The sequence below is a fragment of the Chelonus insularis genome, unplaced genomic scaffold (assembly GCF_013357705.1).
Source record: "Chelonus insularis isolate UGA/USDA-ARS -01 unplaced genomic scaffold, ASM1335770v1 scaffold_362_pilon, whole genome shotgun sequence".
NCBI lineage: Eukaryota > Metazoa > Arthropoda > Insecta > Hymenoptera > Braconidae > Chelonus > Chelonus insularis.
In genome coordinates, this window is record NW_023276793.1 from 219,290 (window position 1) to 234,989 (window position 15,700).

Genomic DNA, 15,700 nt, shown 5'->3' on the forward strand with positions numbered 1-15,700 from the left:
GTTCTTCCGGTAAAAGAGTATTCGTGCAGTAACTTAACCAAAATGGCGATGCTTGCGGCAAGTTTCTTTTCTCGCATTCCGAGTTAACTCCCACATTAGTTTGATCGTTGAAATAAAAACTAGTTGAATTGTCGTGATTTCACATCGAAAGTGAAAGTATTACTAATATAATTCACTCATAAAATCGAGTAGAAACGTTGAAAAGTTATTGCCGAAAATTTCGTCTTATTTGGTGTATTATTCATGTCGGGCCATCGCGACGAATTTTTTGTTCGCAACAAATAAAAAAACTTATACCAATACTATCAACCTAAAAATACTTGAAATCATTTGAAGAGATAAAATAGTGAGCATTAATGATCAGAAGTGATGAAAGTGTCTTAAAATAAAATTATAACCCTAGAAGAAATTAAAGATCATTGTTTTGTCCATCTTTAAGACTAAAGTTTCATGAAAATTAGTACACGAATGACCTTATTACCTCATTTTTCACATAAATGATATATTTTTTTTAATAACAAATTGAAAAATGATCATCTGAGATCCTCAGTGAGTTGTTAAACACATTTTTTTCTATCCATTTAATTAACCTAAATAAATACTGATGTTGCTCAATTAAGCAAGGCCAATGACCGGGTTTAAAATAAGACAAATTGATTCGTTTAAAAATTTATTTATTCATTCATATAACCTTCAATATTACAAAAATGTCATTAGTGACTCATTAAATGACTCCATAACCTGTTGACTGGTGTAAATTCGTGATAAACAATTATTCAAAAGTTCTGAGTGATTATTTTTAATTTTTTGAGTGAATTTTTTCACATTCTTGTGTTAAAAAATGACGTTAAATCCAAGAGACATGGATGGTTTTATGCCTTTATTGTCAACAACAGACATTAAAACAAAAATGACTGTTGGCAACAATTTGTTGACCTATCTTGGAGATTCGTCTAATAGCATTGAGTGCCAAGACATCGGATTATTCATCGATAATGTCATTCCTTGGCTCCATAACGGCAATGCCAAGGTAAGTTTTTCTATTTCTTTTTTTAAAGATTCCATTCATTGTTTTTTTTTTGTTAAGAGTTGCACTTGTATTATTTTTTATTCTCCTATTATATTTGTAATTGAGGAATCATAGATAAAATGTACTAGATTTTTATATATAATTTATTATATAATGATGATTTGTGATTGAATAAACCAGTTGATAATACCTTATAGGGAGCACTTACGTTAGTTGGCTAATAAGGAATCAAACTTTCATACCATTTTAGATTAAAAAACTTGTTTGTGGTATATTGAAAATAAAGTCAGTCGCCAATTGTATAAATTTGAAAATTTCTATGTTATTTTCGAATCTTGAAAATAATTGATTATCAGAGAAAACTCCAAATTATTAGATTGAAAAAATTTTTACAGTATAAAATATAAATTTAAATTACCATCTAATCACTAAAGTCATGACTTATCTAAATATAACTAAATGATTACATCAAGTTTATGATAACGTAATGCAATAATAATGACAACAATAGTAAAAGAAACTAATAAAAATAATAAGTTGTTTGAAATACATGACTTAATTTATATTTTTGTTCTTAACATACACCTACGTGCTATTTCTTATTGCAACCAGTTCTTTCAAGAATCATATACATATACACATATATAGTCTGCAAATTTAATTGCTGAGATGTCAAGGTTATAAAAATCATTGGTCATTATATTGTTCTTATTAAAAATCAACCATTTCAGTTGTTTTTATATTTTTTGCTTTTATTTGACTTACCTTTAATTTTATTATTTGGTTTTGATCAATCAATTGAAATGTTCTGCCTATTTTTACATATGATAAAAATGTCTTGATATTTTCTTAATTAATATTTCAAGCCTATTTAAGGGCCAGACTAAAAGAAATAAACAAGCAAACGTTGAGTCGTATGCCAGAACATTTACCCCGATCTAAAATAGACTCTTGGACCTCTCAAGGCTTATGAAAGTCTTATTTCTCTTCCTGATAAATAATTTTAGTCATTTCTATAATAGTAGTATTAACAAAATAATTATTAAATTTTAGATTTCGTTTATAACTTTATTATAAAATAACCTTTCGATTATAGTAACATAAAAATATGAATAACATTTTTTTCATTTATCAGATTGTTCAAAATGGGTTGGAAATCCTCACTCACATCGCAGATCGCATGGGTCATGATTTTCGGCCTTACATTTCAACGATAATTCAGCCAACAATAGATAGATTAGGTATGTAAATTAATAGACTCAATATACATTAGTGTAATGTAAGTACAATAATGGAGTGTAAATTTTATCTATTCACTATTTTTATTTTCTATCTGGTATTTCTCATGATGTATGTTCTTAAATAAATTAAAATATTAATAAATATATTTATTGATTGATTTTAGGAGATAGTAAAGACACAACACGTGAAAAAGCACGACTAGTGCTTCTGAAAATTCTAGAAAGAGGCAGTATGACTCCACAACAGCTTTTAGATCGTCTTCATCCAGCTTTTGGCCATAAAAATGCTAAATTAAGGGAAGAATCTTTGATTTTATTAACCACCATATTAGCAGAGTGAGTAACTTTTAAATATTAATATTTTTAATAACGTTCAGTTTATTAATATTTATGATTATTATGTTCTATTAATGTATTTTTATTATGCAGATATGGTGCAGATGAGATGGTTTTATCAGCTGTGGTTCCCAGTATTGTAAAATTACTATCGGATCCTAATGAAAAAGTTCGAGAAACTGCAGTAAATACAATTGTTAATATCTACAGACATGTTGGAGAACGATTCCGTAATGATTTACAACGGAAACACAGTATACCACAAGCGAAGTAATTTTATTTTTTATTTTATTTTAAGGTCATTGAAAATACAATATTATTGAATATCTTTTTTTTTTATAGATGGCAACTTCTCGTGGAAAGATTTGATCAGTTGAAGGCAGAAGGAGATTTTTTGCCTCTTGCCAATTCTATGGATGGTAAGTATTTTTTATTTATTTAGTAAGGGATTTGGTTAATTATGATTATTAAAATATTTTTGGATAATTCATAAACAAAAAGCTCACGGGTTTTTAATAAAAATATCGATTTTTAATAAATCTACTTGATCTAGGATGTGTCGCCATCTTCAATATTAAAACTTACTATTTTAATTTCAAAAGTATTTTTAAGATAATTAAAAATATTTAAAACACTTCAATTACTATGATTGCCTAGTTTTTCTTGTATGAATGAAATTTTTATTAATGGCTTAACCTTGATAAATACATTCTATTCATGCATTTATTAAAATCTGATCTACCGTAACTTTGAGATTACGTTTCGTTGATAAGTATTAAGTTTTGTAATTGAATAAGTCAATGCGTAATATTATAATGCAAAAAACAATTAAAGAAAAATATCACAATGAATAATACAAAAATTTAGTTTAAATAGAAAAGTGAAAATAACAAATGATACATTTTTGGAGGGTTTGCCAAGAGTTTAGAACTATTTTAAATACTTTATACCTATTATCGTAATGTGAGCTTCAATTCATTTTCTTGAATTGACTGTACAAAGCTCTGAAAAAATAAATTCTTATGATTATGCAGAACTAAAGTAGAAAAGAGAGGTTTCTCTACGCAGCTGTCGTAATAATCTGCACGTGTTTTGCAAATTATCCAACAAAATTTCTCTTCTCTCTTTTATTCCATTTATTCATTCGTTCCATGATCTTCAATAAAGTAGATTCGAACTATAGAATGAATTTTATAGCTTTAGTTTCACAAATATTAGTAGTCAATGTTGTAACAACTTCTACTATTAACTTTTTATATTAACGAAAAATAACTTTTGATATTATTAATATATAATAAATCTTGATGAATCTTTAATATACATCATCAAGTTTTTGATTTAAATAATATAAAATTTACGTTTTAAATTAGACTTACTAATTTTTACCCAAAATTAAATGATAGAATAGAACTAATTTAGAAGTTACGTCGCAGTATTTTGATTAGATCACCCAACAGGAGGCTTGGCATAATAATAAAGACAAAAAAAACTAAAGAAAAAAGATAAGAAAGAATAACAGGAGATGTAAAAGAAAAGAAGTCACATAAGATGACGCGGTTGATTTCATAAGTATTTTTAGATCTCTAAGTAGCCGTGAAGCAAATAACGATTGATAATGAAGGATTTTCAGACTAAAATTATTTTGCTAATTTTACAAATGTCAATAAACGAATGAAAGAACATCCTAGACTAATATTAATAAATGATTTTGTTCAATTGCCTTACAATTGAATTAAAATTTATTTATCATATGAGTTCCTATGTTTAAACAGCAAAAATGTTATTAACGTCGTTAGAACTATGTTTGTAAACCTCCTTGAAGCTTCTGATGTTCTTCTAAGAATCATAAACGTGTTAATGATCGAGAAAATATATATTTTTTTTATCATTTGCATTACTTCACGTTTCGATAAGTTCTTAATTTAAATTTATTGAAATTAAGCGATCAATATCAACATAATTAAGCAGAAATTGAGATGACAATCTATAAAACATTGCAAAAATTCTTGATGTCATTTTTAACCTCTTTCTCTATTGCTTCTCAATTTATCCCCACTATTTGATTCCTTGTTGAAAACTTTACATGTGTGAAAAGTGAAAGGCTTAGCTATGCATTTCTCAATTCTATTTAAAATTCTTTAACGAAAAACATATTTTTTGATTTGTTAATTGGAATTATTCTAATTTTTAATCATTAATAATTATTGCTTTTATGACCTTAAAATGACGGCAGTAATTAAAATAATTTTATTTCCGTAAATATCAAAAAATTTCAAGTAAATTAGCGTTTTAAATATAAATTATTTGAATATTTATTTGTAAATATGAAAAATTCTTGAATATTTATCTTTGAACAAAAAACAGTTAATTTAATTTAAATTGATGAATATTAGGAAAAAAGTTGAAAAAAAAAACAGAAAATAATTCTTTAAAAAACGTCTTTGATTTTCTAAAGAGTATTTATGAAAACAATCTTCTGTTCAAACGATGAAATAATAAACTATTATTAAGTGATGGAAAAATCATAAGAAAAGTTAAAACTTCCGATAATAGTCGATAATTAGTGATATATGATGATTAATGGAAAAAAATAAAAATAAAAAACAGAAATAAATTTTTATGAATTTTAACTAGTAAAGAGACAATTATTACTAAGGTGTGTACTCTAGTGTATACATACTTGAAGAAAATGAGTGTGTAGGTGTGTAAAATACAATTTCTAAAAGAATATATAATCACACTCTCATCGACACACATTTATTGACATTTATTTCGCGTAATTTATTTTCTTAAAAGTATTTTAAATATTCAACTTGAATAAAAAAATTAAAATAAATCAATGAAATAAAATAATGATAAAAATAATAAATATCTTTTATAATATTAAGGTCATGATATATGTACTAGCATGTTACATCTTTGATTTATACTCGTAATATCCGGTGGATCATCATTTACTTTTACATAATCAATCCTTTAATTATTTTTTACTTCAATAAATCAAAGATTAGATATGAGAATCCTGATTATAACAATTGAAAGGAATTTTTACTTTATTTTTCGTTCATTAAATTACATAAATTCAATTACAATCATTTTCTATAAAAGTATAATTACTATTTATTTTTTACAAGTGAATATTTATCATAATAACAAATTATCGCTTTATAAAACTTTTTTTATTTAGTGTTTTTAAATTAAACTATTTAACGAAAAAATTATGATAAAATATTGGAAAAAAGCATCTTGTAATAGTTGATTATATAACTTGATTTTTGCAAAATTTAAATTAGCTTAGACGTTATAGAAATTTGAATTCTTTTTAATAGCATACAAGTCGTTGAGATTTGGATGATAGCATATTTGCAAGACCCCTCCAATCCCCTATATGTAATACATTGTCTACTTTTCTATTTTACAACAAATAACCTATGGGGGAAGGTCGACCCTTCTCCTGACTCTTTGATACATTCAACAACACACGAGGTAGCTAGGAACTCTATTCGTATCGTGTCGTGATTCACATCTACACTACGGGTTTCCAACGCCGCGAGTATTTTATCGTATTCTCTTTATTAAAGGCCAATATTTGTATTTATATTAGTTATCCTTTATGATGATTTTTGTAATTATGATTTACAAAATTATTTTATCTATCATAATGGATCTCTAAATTAACAAATATAATCTACAAAGTTCTGTTGAAATAATTTCGAATCTTGATTATCCGAAAGACCATTTTCAAATGAAACAGTTTGAACTTTATTGGTTAATAATGTGTCTAAATTAATTGAGAATGTGTTTTAAGTGTAACTAATCAGCAAATTGATCTATTAAGGTCATGTTAAAATAATTAGTAAGGAGGAAGTGATAAAAATAAGAAAAAATAATTAAACATGAAAAGAATAAGAATAAAAGAACAATGAAAAAGGACTTTCATCGTGGGATTTTCACACTTTCTTAATCCTTCATGCTTTTACTTGATCTATTATCACTTTGAACTTTTAATTTAACACTTTATTAATTGAACAAACTTTCAATAATAATTAAATTCTTAATTAAACAGCACGAAGCATATATAAATCAATTTGTTACAGTGAAATGAGTTAATAGAAATTTATTGTGATAGAAAATGAGTAATTTTGATGAATCAAATCCTTATAGACACTGCTGTTCTAAACGTGGTTTAATAAAGTATCCAAGTATTGATAAACGAATATGGGATGATAGTAGTACATGGATTTTACAGTGGGATAATATTGTTAAACATTCAGGTGCTAGAGCACGTGGATGTCAGTGTGATGTTCATAAACCTCCTTGGTTATATCCTAATTTAGGTATTTTTATTTTTTCGTAATTTTCAATTGTTCACTTGTAGTAAAACTTTATATATATTTGTATTAAAAACATTTAGTTTATTTTCTGTAAAATTTTTTGTTACAGTTGGTAGAGACGATGATGAACCTGATAGAGCGGTGAGTAAAATATTATATTCAATTATTAATTTAAAATTATTCTTTAAGTGATTTTTTGTTCATATTTGGTTTAACTTACAGATCAAAACTGCGCCTGTTAAGAGAGTAAAAAGTGTTCTTCAGAAGAAAAGCCAGTTCGGACCAAGTATAAAGTCTACATCTTCAACTCTCGGTACTTTACATATTCCCGTGTTTTTTTTTTTTAAATATAATTTATGATATATGTTTATTGCTTATTCGTTTTTCATTTTATTGATAATTATCATTATTATTAATAATATTTTTAGTAATATTATAATTTTTTTATTTTGTTAAGGATTAACACCTTTTTCAGACAAAGATAAAGTAGTAATTTTAGATCATTGTTAACAACTAATTATAAATATAACATTAAAAAGAGCATTCATATTATGTATAAAGAAAATTTTAGTACATAGTTGAATTTTAAATAATATAAAAATAATTTTTATTGAGAAACGTAGTAAGATATTGAAGTTGAATAAGGAAAATTTCTTGAAAATTCACGTCAATCGGTTGAAAATTGTACAAGTCATGCTTCAAATTGATTTCTCGGTCATTTGAAGTATACTTAATGCGTGCATACTTTAACTATGATAAAAATCAGTTTGACTGACTTTAATTTATTTTAAAATGCCTGAAAATGATTATAACTAAAGAACTTAACAAGTGTAATATGGTGTTATTCCTTAATTTTGACTATTAGTATAGCTAGTTATTCATTTATTTATACTTTCTGTTCTGTTCGCAAATTTTATTTTCTTCTTAAATAAAATGAAGGATTGAAATTAAGCGAACGACTAAACTCAGGTACTAGTGCTGGAGGAGCTGGTGCAGTTGATGAAGAAGCATTTCTTACTGCATTTGAAGATGTAGCTACTGTACATTTGTTTTCTACCAAAGATCTTGAAGAACAATTTAGGATCATTCGTGATACTATTGGTGATGATAAAAAAGATTGGAACCAAAGAATTGAAAGTGTATGTATTTTTTTAATTGTATTGAACATTTATTGATATGTATTATTATGTTTGTTTTTAAATATTTTTCCTCTTTAAATTTAGTTGAAAAAAGTTCGAGGAATTATTATAGCAGGGGGAGCAAATTATGAAATGTTTTTTGAATTATTAAAGTCCTCGCAGAATGCATTCGAAGGTGCCTGTACAGATCTGAGATCTCAAGTCGTTAAAGAAGCTTGTATTACTTTGGCTTTTCTTAGTAAACAATTGAAAAATAAAATTGCTCAGTTCATTGAGTCTTTAATTGGACCTCTGATGAACCTGATTCAAAACAGCGCTAAGGTAAATACTAAACGATACAATTCGTTGTAAAAATATTAATAATTTTTCTCGGTAATAAATATTAATTTGTCTTATACTCAATTCATTTTATAGGTTGTTTCGTCATCTGGAGCTGTTGCATTGCGATTTATTTTCCAACACACTCACAGTTCACGTTTTATACCAATAATAACATCATTTTTAACGAGCAAAAGTAAAGACATTCGACGTGCTGCATGCGAATACGTTAGTTTAATTTTGCAAACATGGTCTGCACATTTGTTACAAAAACATGTCAAGACTTTACAAGATTCAATTGGCAAAGGAATAGGAGATCCTGATGCTGAAGCTAGAGTTTTTGCCAGAAAGTAAAGAGATATTTTCTTTTATTATTAATTTTTCTAGTTTTCAACCAAATTTAATCAATACCATTTATTAAAACTATTATTATACTTTAGAGCATATTGGGCTTTTCGAGATCATTTTCCTGAACAAGGAGAAATTCTTCTGAATACAATGGATGCATCACAAAAACGTAATCTCATGTCCCAAAGCAACAGTGGAAGTGTAAATAGTCTTAATGCTGTTACAAGAACTGCAAGCATACCACCAAGACCTACAAGACCGGCAATGAGTGCAGCAGGTACGGTATTAATAATTTACTTAGCTTTATTCATAGATTAAAATAAATTACTTTAAAAATTTTATTCGCTTTTTTCATGTTATTGTGACTGATAAAAATTATTCAATTAGCTTTCGATCAAACTACTTATTATTTATATTCCATTTTTTCACGGTATATACCATTGTAAACTATGTTAATTGCTTGTTCTCATGCTGCTCTTGGTGCCACAAAATCATAAACAAAAAAACTGAATTAAAAATAAAGGCAGTACGGAAAATTTACATCAGACTCAAAGTCCGCCTCATGGACCATTAAAACGGACTCCATCTCTACCAAGATCTTATCGGTCTGGAATTCCAGTTCTGCAAAGACCAACTGACAATTACTGTAATTTAATTACTCTTTCATCATCAACTTTATTGTCACCATCACTTTTAACCCTCATAGGGTCTCTAGTTGTTGCTATTTTAACGAGCTTTAAAATTGGAATTGATCTAAAAGCATCAATTGTTATCTAAAAAAGACCCTATAAGAGTTACATCACTAATTAATTATCATCACCAATTATTTCATTTTCTCATTTAATCATTTAATAGGTGTATTGTTTAACTATTTTATTGATTGTTTTATATTTAAAAATTGTAAAAGTAATTTGATTGATTTATATTATATAAACTTAAAAATATAATTGAACGGTGTTGGTAAAATATTAATTATAGTTAGTTGATAATATTTATTGTACATAGAGGAATATTTTAAATTTATATGTGTAAAAAAAGTTATTTATATAAACATTTTTTTTTTGTGTCAATAAAGGTCGAGCTTCTCCTGGACCAAGGTCTAACAGTGCAATTGATCTTCAAGCTGCCAGACGTGCTCAATCCAGGATGATGTATGCTAGTATGAATCGTAGTAAAGCTGCCACTCGTAAGCAATTTAATAAATTTCTAAAAATTTTTCTAAACTTTAAAATTAGATAATTAATTGATCACATATTTTCAGCTCGAGTTAATAAACAACTTTCTGATATTAATTCAACACCAAGTCCTGAAAGGACAGCGAGAACAAAGACCAGAGTTTCCGGAGTCTCACAATCACAACGTAAGTTTCGATGGAAAGAAGTTAATTTTTAACTTATTCTGTTTTATTTAATAATGTACTTATTTGATTACAGCAAGTAGTAGATCTTGTTCTCCAGCTTCAAGAATGGGCTATGCATCATATAATCGCGATGGTGAATCATTAATTGCTAGACCAAGACGATTATCTGGTCAAGGAATGCGAAGTACTGAAACAAGTCGGGAACCTAGTCCTCAACGATTTGGATTAGACAGAAGTATTACTTCTAAATTACGTGCACGGACTGTTTATATGTCACCAAGACCTCCAGTCATGGCACAAAAAATGCTACAGCAATCTAGAGAAGCTGAATCAGCTCTTGCTGATGCTCTTTCTTTTGATGGAGTTGATCATCATCCAAAAACTCCCAGAGGAGGAAAAGGAGACCATAGTGATGACAGTGAGACTAGTAGTCTTTGTTCCGAACGAAGTACTGATAATTATCGTCGTCCTAGTGATGTAAGTTATTAATTAGATTCATGACGATAAATAATGAAAAATTCATTAATTAATTATTAACTACTACGAAATAATAGTTGCTAAATGTTTGTCAGTCTATTCCAGAGTTATTCATTTCACGTAACTTTAATTAATCTTAACTGAAAACGATTTTTTTCGATTTCTTAAATAATATCCATAATTTGTTTTGTTATTTCTAAAATAATTACGGATGCATGAATTCAGTGTTCTTTATTTTGGTTTTGTTCAGTTATAATCAAATTTTTCTTTTTATTATTTGTATTTTCATCAATATCAATTTATCATTTTTATATGTTAACAATGTTTTCTGTTAATAATTTAAAGTCGTATTCGTGGAGTGGTTCACAACAGAGACTCCATCGCGATGTGTGGGATCCGCCAGCACCTAAGGTTTGTTTTATAAAATTGCCTTGCATTTCTTCTTCACCTATATTTGTTTAACTTCTCATTTATTTATTTAATCAAAATTAAATGTTCTATTAACAATTTTGTTTAAATGTACTATTTATTTACATGTATCTTTCTTATAAATAACTTCATGAATATCTTTAAATTTGACTCTTTTCATTCAAAATATTGATCAAAATTCTAATAAAATATGTAAAAAGTGATTTTTCATCAATATGACGATTATTTGGATGTTTCGATAATTGAATAATGAAATATTTGGTCTTTCAAAATTGTTTCTAATTAATATATACTGATGAAAACTTCTTTTTACAGGACATTAAAGAGATTATTGAATGTTGTGGCCGAAAACATTGGGGAGATCGAAAAGAAGGATTAATCGATTTATTGCACTTTTTATCAAATGGAAATACCCTTACTGCTTCGGAATTACGTAAAGTTACAGATATTTTTACGAAAATGTTTATGGATTCTCATACTAAAGTTTTTAGTCTTTTTTTGGATACTTTACATGAGCTTATTTCTACGCATTATGAGGATTTAGGTGATTGGCTTTATGTTTTGTGTACGCGATTACTCACTAAACTTGGCGCCGATCTTCTCGGATCTATTCAGACAAAAATCAATCGAACACTTGATATAGTCAGGTAATTAGTTAAATTTAATTCGATTAATGGATTTTTTTTTTATCAGAATAATAATGAAAGTTTTTTTCGACAGAGAATCATTTTCCAGTGAACAATTACTGCCAGTAATAATGCGATTTTTAACGGATCCAGCATATACACCGAATTCTAGAGTAAAAGTAGCAACTTTACAATTTTTAATGAGTATAATTGACCAAGCAGAGCCATCAGCGTTGAATCCATCATGCAAATCAGCTTTAGTGCGTTTGTTAGATTGGACGAATGATGTGAAAAGTCAAGACGTTCGTCGACATGCCCAAGAGGCGATAGGTGCACTTTATAATCTTAATCCGCCACTGTTTCCAATGATGCTGAACGAATTACCGAAGATATATCAAGATATTGCAATGCCGTTGATTCAAAGTTATTTGAAACGCGGCTCACCAGCATCAAATCCAGCATCTCCTAGTGGTTTATTACCAAGAGTTCCTCAATCTCCTGCTAGACTATCAGTGAAACATGAAATGGAGTCTAATGATGATCATTTAAATCCGGAAGAAGTCTATAAATCGCTTCGTAGGACAACTGCAGAAATCCAGAATTATGGCTTTGAACGAATGGAGGGTGCAACATCTAGCAAAGATAGTGGTATTAGTAATATGGCAGACGTCGAAGAGAAAATCGAAAGCTTAACTTTAAACTCTGGAAGATCATCTTCAGTATCTTCTCCAACTCAGCGAGTGCGAGGTGTTGGAAATATAACCGTTAATGGATCTAGTGATACCATTGCGGGTGATTTAATTCTACCTGATCGTCGAAATAATGGTTATGAAGGTCACAATATTTCTGGAATGTCACCAGATTTACCACGAGGACCAGAAGTGTTTGATAGAACTTTGGAATTACTTAAAAATGAATCTGTAGATGTTTCAGATAAAGCTCAAGCACTTAGAGATTTTCAAATTTATATTCGTGAGGCTGATGATGTTTCAAACGTTACTAGACAGTTTAAAAAATTATTAAAAACTATGTTGGACTGTCTGGCTCCAGAAGACAAAGCTTTAGAAATTGAAGTGTTAAAAACATTAATAGAAATGTTGAAGCGATCAGAATTTATTGAGAACTTTACAACTTTTGCTGAATTATTAATTTTAAAAGTTCTCAATGAACACAAAGCTGATGCTTACGATGGTTCTGGTAGCAGTCCAAGAAGAGGACATTCTACGAAACCATTACAGCTTCTTAAAGCTGCTGAAGACTGTGCTGCAATGATTGCTACTATATTACCTCCCCAACAAATCATTTATCTTGCTATAACGACTATTAGAACAGAACCTTTTCCAAAAAATGTCGCTGCTATTAAAATGATTCAAAATGTTGTTGAACATGGAGGAAAAAAAGCTATTGAATCTAATCTTGATGCTGTGATGGCTGCACTTATGGGGGTAAGTTGTTTTCATTATAGTTCATTTCATTCAATACTCTATCAAATTAAAAGAATTATTAATTTTTTTGTATTATTTACAGGCGTACGATAATAATGAAAGTGTAGTTCGTAAAGCAGCAGTATTTTGCATGGTTGCAATACATGCAGCCATTGGTGAAGAAGCCTTCGATCCATATCGTAAAAATCTTTATGGTGGTAAACTAAAATTGTTGAATATTTACATACAAAAAGCACAAGAAGCGAGTCAATCATCAAGCCCGCGGAGTAATCATAGTCGAAATTAACCGATAGCTAGTGGTAATAGCTCGGGAATTTTGAGGATATCTATTCTCAAGAAGTTTGCACGATTAGAAGCAAAACATGAGTTATTACTGCTGCGATTTTTTGGTAAGAGTGTAACAAGTCCTTGACATATGAAAATCTCTCAATTGAAGTTATTAAACTATCACAACCGTGTCAAAAAAAAAAAAACATAAAACTAAGTCGACTTAAAAAAGAATGAAAGAACGCTAAAATATAAAGAACATAATAAATAAGTGTTGAAAAAGTTGAGAAGATAAAGGGTGAAATAAGTAATTAATATACAAAGGCATTGTAAATAGCTGTTTTTATCCTAATAGTGACGCGATTCCAGGAGAATGTGCGTCATCTTGTCATCAGAGTAAGTTATATTTATTAATTTCACCTTTTTATTTCTATTATCTATTACTACAATAATAATTCATTATTAGCTACGAATGATTTATAGCTTTATATTAAGTAAGATAATAACTTAAATATTTGACGTTAATGAAATAGTTTGGGGGCTGTTTTCATGAATAATTGAATCAAAGAATTCCACAATTTTGTTGTAATGATGATAAACAATTGAATAAATCTAAATTTTACTTTTGTTGTAAATAATTTATTGTATTATAAAGTTATAACTTTGAGAAAAATTAGCTGTTATGAATTGACTAAATCGTTGAAAAAAAATCTACGTGATGTTTAAATTAGAGCTCCAGTATTTTTATTTGAAACTAATTGCAGCAATTTTGATATTATTGTAATTAGTGAAAACAGTCCTGCATCATCAGTGAACGCAACAAAATCAAAGCTTAAACAAAGAAAATTTATAACCGGTACTTCAAAGGTCCGTGTCTAAGATTGTGCCATTGGAATTTAAGTATAATTGTAATCAGTCCTCATATTTTTTTTTCTTCTTTTATTCGTTTATAAAAAGTTTGTAAACATTCTAATGTATTATATTTCGTCTACTTCATCTTCGTAGCATGTTTTAATCTTCCACAGACTATCATATATCATTTATTTCATTATATTCAATCTATTAATTAAATAATATATGTTTCGATAGAATAATAGTCGTTTATAATAATACTGTTTTAATATTAATAATTTTTTACATAACTATTAATAAAGATTTTTTCGTTATATTTACAGTATTATTTACATTTTTTTTTTTTTGCAAAATATTATATTCTTTTTTATAGCTATAATATCGTAGTAATGAAAGTAATCAGAAGAAATATTAAAATAGCAAAAATCATTTTTATAGTCATGCATAGTTTTTTTTTGTGCTTTATTAAATAGATTAGCACAGAAGTAAATGGAAAAAAGTTCAATGACTGAATGAATAGTGTAAGCGTGGACAAATATGAGTTAATTTAATAAATTAAATTGGATAACATAACGGTAAAATGATTATTATTATATGACAAATGTGTATATTAATATTTGATTATACGCTATAAATTTAATAAATCTTTCAATTTTTCATGTATTTATCATAAATATAAGAAAAAAATGTAATCAAGTGAATATAAACAAAAAGGTGCGATTTATTAATGGCATAATGAAAATGGAAAATGTGTATTAAAGCTAAAAGTAATAAACTTTGAAACAAAATATTGCATTGTTATTTTTCTTAAATAAAAATTCTCTTTTATTAAAAAATATCATCACGTAGGTATTTCATTATTTACATTGAATGTTGATTAGTAAGGAATCAAACAAAAATTTGTTTATTGTTTTACTTTATTGTTAATAATAGGAAGTAAATTCCATTTTTAATTATTCTGCAAAAATTATTCCATTAATTTATTCGACAATAGAAATAATTTTTTTAGTTATTCCACGAATAAATCTTCAAATTGATTTGATTTTGAGAGATGCTATTGAAGAATACATTTTTTGCAGAATGATCATATGAATAAATAATTTTTATCGTTCATAATAAAATAACGAGAGAGGCATAAAATAATAGAAAATAAAATTCTTCGTGTATAATGTTGATAATACTGACAAACATTAGTCTTTTTTTCACTTTAAATATTTATAACAAAAATCTATCAATGTAACATTGATTATATGTTATTGTAATTGCCAATTTGAGATAATAAATAAAAATAATTTGCAACATGCTTATTTTAATGAATAATACATGCGAAATGTGTTTATAATAACGTTTCCTTCTACCGAAAACGTAATATTAAAATTAGAATGAAATTTGATAAACATATATCAGAAAATTTATTTTATTAGAAAAATAAGATAAGATCATATGAATATTATTTTAATTGATCTAATTTGTTTATTTTTCATGAAAAATAAAGTAA

The 15,700-nt window shown here is 27.3% G+C and overlaps 1 protein-coding gene across 4 annotated transcripts; it reads left to right on the top strand.

The window, feature by feature from the left end:
* The first annotated feature begins 43 nt into the window (after positions 1-43).
* On the top strand, positions 44-13,573 carry chb (chromosome bows). Of its 4 annotated transcripts, XM_035094186.1 has the most exons (19): positions 44-1,030; positions 2,166-2,271; positions 2,436-2,607; positions 2,701-2,877; positions 2,950-3,026; positions 7,051-7,082; positions 7,164-7,254; positions 7,881-8,080; positions 8,165-8,401; positions 8,495-8,748; positions 8,839-9,023; positions 9,270-9,392; positions 9,822-9,932; positions 10,008-10,106; positions 10,180-10,583; positions 10,929-10,994; positions 11,328-11,659; positions 11,733-13,083; positions 13,166-13,573. In XM_035094186.1, the coding sequence occupies exons 1-19, from the start codon at positions 842-844 to the stop codon at positions 13,367-13,369; spliced, it is 4,410 nt and encodes a 1,469-aa protein (XP_034950077.1). In that variant the 5' UTR covers positions 44-841; the 3' UTR covers positions 13,370-13,573. The 4 variants fall into 4 exon arrangements, with proteins under 4 accessions (XP_034950077.1, XP_034950078.1, XP_034950079.1 ...); XM_035094187.1 differs by lacking the exon at positions 10,929-10,994; XM_035094188.1 differs by lacking the exon at positions 9,270-9,392.
* The last annotated feature ends 2,127 nt before the right edge of the window (positions 13,574-15,700 follow it).